Consider the following 6,457-nt stretch of genomic DNA (forward strand, 5'->3'; position numbering starts at 1 on the left):
CGTTTTCGTCCTATTTAAGGACCTAATGTTTTAAAATCATCTCAATTTTGTCTCGCCGTCAATTCTGTTAACGGATTCCTAATGGCGGGATAACATTGAGTCAGTTTTGAAACTTTTGAGACTTAAATAGGACGATTGAAATGTTAGGAACAACTTTAAGACTTACCCCAAACGTTGGGGACAAAAACAATACTTTACTCTTTATCAAATATAAATACTGTAGTTTTAAAAAAGTTTAGGATACTACAACTAGGTTCAATAAGTTATTTTTTGAAAAGCAAAAAATTTACCAAACCACCCATTAATCGAATTAAATTAAAGAGTACACTAATTTTTTTTTAAAACTTCTTTTGTACATATCTAGGAGGAAATCAAAGGCTTCTAAAGCCTACTACTGTAGTACTGTACAGTGCAATACAAACCTCACCATTTTTTTTCTTTTTGTTCTCCCAATTACATGCAACTGCCATTAATTCAACCAGTTTAATAATCTTTGTAGATATGAGAAAATGATAGGGAAACTGAATATTGCAATACGATTTAAATTCATTTGGCATCCTTAGTTGTTGCACTTTGAATTTCAGAATCAGGTGAGACTTTAAACTTGAGAACCTTATGAAGCTGGCATAGAGGTTTCACTTCCTTTGTTGGAGGCTGATTTGAATCGATTATTCTTGTTGCAGAGAAAAGGTTCGCATCAGATGGTCCAGATTCTTCATGAACCACGGGGTTATCTGCACAAAGATATGTTTAATCATAAAACTTCTGTCGAGTGAGAAGAAAATGAAATAAGTGAGTGTCTTAAATAACTGCAAGAGGCATCATTATAGAGTGATTAAAGGTTAGTTATTCTTCTGGCAACATGTAAGTTTTAACAATTTATCCATGATGATATGTTCCTCGGAAGCTTCAATTTTAGCCTGCTTGAGACACTAGAAGTAGCACCGGTATAGCAAGTCATGTACTGAAAATATTACAGAAATGACAGATGCTACCATCTTCTAACATGCCAAAAAATTTGATATTAGAAAAGCCAAAAAAGTGAATGATTCGCCTCCATCCTTTCCTTACTGTTTGCTTCAAAATCCTATGCTCTGCTTCTTGTCCTTGCTTCACCTTCGATCTCTACTTCTCCAGTCATGGTCTCTTTGTCTCCATGCTCTGCTTTGTGCTCTCTAGTTCAGCCTATGCTTCTTCAGGTACATGATTTTTTTTTTTTTTTTTGAAAAAAAAATGTCACTCAAACTTGATGATAAATTAGTGTTGGTTATGTGCATTCTGTTGAAGATCAATGAAAATATATTATTAGTGCTTGCTTTTATAATTTTCTGTTTGATATTGCAGTAACTTTTTGTTCCAAAAGATATTTGTGGAAAACGGAATTTGATCACTAATCTCCTTAATAACTGCATTGCTACTGAAAAACCTTGGTAAAAAAGGGAAAAAAAAAGTCTACGACCTTTACCTCTGATTGCTGAAAGTTATTTTAACTAAAATTGATGTTGGAAAGGATGCGGTAGACAGGTCTAGGCGTAATGCTTGTAAGATAGAGTATAAGATTATTGAGAAAATCATATAGAACATCATTACTCAGACATGTTAAGTAAGAAAATTAGGTTTGAAGATGTTGGTCAGATGATAATAGCCATGCAAGAAAAGTTAAAGTCCCACAAGATAGATCAAATAATCTCCCACAAGATTTATACTGCTGCCATAAATAATTAGGCATGACTTTCCATTCAACATTGTTGAATATGTGATGATTAGGAAGTGGATTAGTTATTTCAATCTTGATGTTATAGATATTTATTGGAATACTGCTAAGTCTGATGTGATGAAGATTCATAATTTTATATGAGGGAGAGGGAGAAGGAGAAGGAGAAAAATACCTTGCTAGTATTCTTGACAGGATTTGTCTTATTTTTTATTTATGGACAGCTTGTACTACTAACGGATACATTGGGTTTACTATTCATTATGCTTGATTTGGATTGGAACCTAAATACCAAAATTTTGAGCTTTTCCCAGATGCCTCCTCATACACGTTGAGTTGTCAGACTTTGCAGTATTCATAGAAATATGCATATATTCATCAGGATTCAAACTAATCCACTTTCTAATCATCTCATAACAATGTTGAATGGCAAGTCATGCCTAATTATGGCAGTAGCACAAATCTCACCGAGATTAATTGATCTATCTTAGGGGACTTTATCTTTCCTTACATGTACATTATCATTTCCTCCATAATCTTATACTTTTATCTTACAAGCATTGTACCTCGCCCTCTTTATCCTATCCTTCCTAACACCGGTTTTAGTTTTTTTTTTTTTTACAAAAAAAAAAAAAAAAAAAAAAAAATCAGCAATAAGAGGTAAGGGTTTTACACTTTTTTTACCAGGTCCTGAACCTTATTAGCAATATAATTATTAAGGAGACTAGTGACCGAATTCCACTCTCATAACTATCTTTTTTTGAAACAGCAAGTTACTGTAATATCAAACAACAAATGATTATTTAAAAAAAGATAAATGAAAGCACTAATACTACTTTTTCATTGATCTGCATTAGCATGTATATCACTAATATCAATTAACATCAACTTTGAGTGACAGAATTTACTGAATAAAAAAATGATTTACTTGAAGTAGAGGCCAAACCAGAGAGCACAGAGCATATAGCAAAGCAGAGCTGAGCACGGGGAAGAAGAGACCATGGCAGCAACAAAGCAGACCATGACAGTGAAGCAAAGACACGAAGCAAAGAGGAAGGAGAAGATGACAGGAAGGATAGGAGAGAGGTGAACCTTCTCAGTTTTTTGTCATTTTCTTCCTTGTAATACCAACAACTTAACCTATTTTTTACTATTTCAACCCGAGGGTTATCATGTGACATGTCCCAACCTAACTTCAACCTGGGGGTCAAACATGGTCAAATTTTTGCCAGCTCAAAATTTGTAACAGCTCCAAAAAAAAAAGTCACTCTGACAGACCAACCACGTTTTGCCACCCCTAGTCAAAAGTAATCTGCAGTCCGCACACATGAAGTAGCTTACCTTGTTCTGTGAAGGCTATACATGTGCCGATTGTTTCTTCATACTCCCCAATCTGTAAGTATAACAAACATCAATTAACATAACAAACCTTAAGATGGTTATTATCAACTCCAAAGGCTCAAAAGTAAACAACCACAGTATTGAAGGGTGGGAAAAACAAAGGGAAGTGATGGTTTTACCAGCGGAATTTTCTAAATTCCAAAAGAAAAATAAATTAACAGCATCAGCCTATATCAAGCACTAAAGACTTGTACATCTAATGGTCTAAACACATGGATAGGCTTGATAAACTACCTCTAAATAGCATCATCAGATTCAAATGAGAGCATCAAAATATCACTTATCCCCAAAGTTCCAAATACTAATCTTCTAAAGGACCTGGAAAATTTAAAAGCAGAGAGAAGTTACCAGCTTCAACTTGTCATCAATGATCAATACGGGGTTTGATGTATCAAGGCCCTAAAATTAACAGAAAAAAATATAAGCATACTATACAATGTCAACATATTATAAAGGATCAAGAAGATGACTTACATAGGAAAAATTAATTACATGAACAAAGACAAAGTGAGTAGGAGGGAAAGAAAAGAGAAGAAAGCATCATAATGAAACTAGAAATTAGGTGCTTATTTAGCTGATGCATTAAATATATTTTTTACTCCGAAAATGAAGTGAATTCAAGCTTTAGTCCCTAGAAAATGTTTAGTTTGCTTTTGATCCAATGTTTCTGAAAAAATATTCAGTTTTGGGTGATTGGGTCCCCATTATTTTAAGTATTGATCACTCATCACTATCCGTAGTTAAAAACATTAGAATCTCTGGTTAATCCTTACAATATTATAGGAATCTCTTTTTATTTTTGAAAATATCCCACTTACTATAATAATAGGGCAATTGAGCCAAAAACTGAATATCCTAAAATTCAGAATGGATATTGCCACTCCAATTTTGATAATGCCACTGCTTTTTCTACAAAATTCATGCAACATATAATTTAAAAAAATCTTATATGGAGTCATATTATAAAAAATGGGAGTGGAATTATCATTTCCCCATAAAATTTTGGATCAAAACCTGACTAAATATTGTGGAGACCAAAATTTAGAATATACTATATTGATGGGAACTAAATACAATTTTCTTTGTCCACGACAGCAGTATCCCCCGTTGAATATGAATAATTCCTTGCTAGTTTGTATGCACCTTGATGGGTAAGATAGCTAGCCCTGAGTTATAAATCTTTTCTACACTAATGGAACAAAACCAAAAATGCCTGGAAAGCTTACATGGTGTATGCTATATGGCAACACAACATTTGAAGGAAGATAATAACCATGTTAGGGCATAATTTACAAGACAAAAGTTGAAAAATTATGTGTTCTTATATTTGAGAACTTACAGTGAGAATATATTTAGCATTTGGTGGAATGTTAACTATGTTAGAGACAGCATCCAAGTCAAGCAAAACATACTCTTCTTCATCCTCACCATCATGGGGTGTTGTCATATTTGCCTCCATATTCCTGTTCGCAGAAGAGAGAAAAAAAAAAAAAAAAAAAAAAGCTAAACTTAAAAGATTAGGGGGAAAAGAGAGAGACAAAGGTAAAACAAATAAAATTGAGGCTCACTGGAGAAGACGACGTTGGCGCTGCCGGTCAACGGAGAACAAAGACAGTGTGGGTGTGGGTGTGGCTCTAGCTACTGCACGTGTGCGCCCTAAGGATTGGGGTTGTTCCCAACACCATTAGAATGACCTTGGAGTGCATGCTCATCACCTTAACAGAACACACCATAGTTGTCAGAACCAAACCAGTCAGGCTACTAGGTCACTGGTTTAACCGGTGAGTCATGGTTGAACCGGTTGACTCGGTTTCATATATATAAAAAAATATAAAATAATCAAAAACTTAAAATTAAAATTTAAAATACATATCTTTCACTAGCACTTTAACAAGTCTCAATATAGAAAAACAACAATATAGAACAGCAACAATACAGAACAGCAATATAAATTCACAGCAACAATATCAAAACAGCAGCTCTTTCACAGAACCTATCCCTTATCCAACAATATAAATTCACAGGAACAATATAGCACAGCAACAAAATCAACCCTAAACACCAATAATCAGAAAAAACATCAATCCACCACTAAACCTACATATATTACATCGTAAAACAAAAATTTGAATAATCTGCCAAGAATTAACAAATTATAATCAATAAAATATAATCAACAACAATCAAGAATCAACTGAATCAGTTAATCACTTACTCAGTTAATCAAATTTTAATCCAACCACTGAATAACTAAAGAAAAATTAGAAAACATACTTGATGACAAGAAGGCAGAAGGCGGGCAGAGAAGAGGGCAGTAACAAATAGAACAGCATCAACACTATAAAAACAGCAACTCAATTCATAGAGCCTATCCACTATCCAACAATATAAATTCACAGAACAATACAAAAGCAGCACCAACACTATAGAAACAGCAGCTCAATTCACCATAATCATGTAAAAACAGCAAGAAATCAACAGATTATAATCCAATAACTGAATAACTAATTAAAAAATAGGTTAACTGATTATGTGAAGGCAGAATGCGGGGGGAGAAGAGGGAGACCAAGCTCGGCGGTGCAGAGACTAGCGAGGGGAGGCAGAAAAGACGCGATCCCCGCAGGATGAGGACGCGACGACGACGGGGACAGCGACAAGAGACGCACAGCGGCACAGGAGCAAGGAGACTAGACGACACAGTGAAGGCGAGCCACAGACGCAGGCGACGATGAAGTGCCGAAGATGCACAGGAGCCGGGACGAGACGCAGAGGAGCCGGCGACGTGGAAGCAACCGTACGGTAGCGGTGGGCAGTGGCAGATTTGTGAGTGTGAGGGAGTGAGAGGGAGAGGCTCTGCCTCTGGAGTGAACTTCAGACTTCGGAGAAAGTGAGGGGAGATGGGATTGGGGTCCTTTGAGGAATTTTTTATTTAAATAAATAAATTAATTATAATAATTACCGAAATAAATAATTTAAAAAATATTTACTGAAATAAATATTCTTAAAGGAGATAATTTTGTATGTATTTCGTTTACGGTGTATAGTTATCTCGTTTACATTGTAAACGAGAATGTAAACGAGATATATGTATTTTTTTTAAAAAAATTAAAAATAATAAAAAATATTAATATTATCAATAATCCAAATTTTTAGCATGCAATTAGTACATAAAAAAGTTTATAAAAGAAATTAAAACAGATATATTTGATCAATTGATACTCAAAAAAGTTGATGGGATAGTGGAAAGAGAATGGAAACGTTATCTCTCACGTTATCTCCTACTATTCACGTGAGAGATAACAGTTTCTATTCTCTTCCCACTATCTCATCAATATCTCCTAA

The 6,457-nt window shown here is 34.5% G+C and overlaps 1 protein-coding gene across 2 annotated transcripts; it reads right to left on the reverse strand.

Moving 5' to 3' along the window:
• Positions 1 to 285: 285 nt before the first annotated feature.
• Positions 286 to 6,027, reverse strand: LOC112772064 (uncharacterized). Of its 2 annotated transcripts, none has more exons than XM_025816946.2 (6): positions 5,682 to 6,027; positions 4,684 to 4,830; positions 4,455 to 4,578; positions 3,464 to 3,514; positions 3,056 to 3,107; positions 286 to 734 (listed from the first exon to the last, which is right to left on the reverse strand). In XM_025816946.2, exons 3-6 carry the CDS (start codon positions 4,572 to 4,574, stop codon positions 547 to 549), a joined length of 411 nt encoding a protein of 136 aa, XP_025672731.1. In that variant the 5' UTR covers positions 4,575 to 4,578; positions 4,684 to 4,830; positions 5,682 to 6,027; the 3' UTR covers positions 286 to 546. The 2 variants fall into 2 exon arrangements, with proteins under 2 accessions (XP_025672731.1, XP_025672730.1); XM_025816945.2 differs by having other exon boundaries at positions 5,641 to 6,027.
• Positions 6,028 to 6,457: the final 430 nt, after the last annotated feature.

This window comes from Arachis hypogaea, chromosome 18, assembly GCF_003086295.3.
Source record: "Arachis hypogaea cultivar Tifrunner chromosome 18, arahy.Tifrunner.gnm2.J5K5, whole genome shotgun sequence".
Classification (NCBI taxonomy): Eukaryota; Viridiplantae; Streptophyta; class Magnoliopsida; order Fabales; family Fabaceae; genus Arachis; species Arachis hypogaea.

Bases quoted from the DNA above. Each gene is read 5' to 3' on its own strand.
- LOC112772064 (XM_025816946.2), bottom strand. From the start codon at position 4,574: ATGGAGGCAAATATGACAACACCCCATGATGGTGAGGATGAAGAAGAG. The intron at 3,515-4,454 runs GTAAGTTCTCAA...TGTTAATTTTAG, and splicing joins ATGCTAAATATATTCTCACT to GGCCTTGATACATCAAACCC. The intron at 3,108-3,463 runs GTAACTTCTCTC...TTATACTTACAG, and splicing joins TTGATGACAAGTTGAAGCTG to ATTGGGGAGTATGAAGAAAC.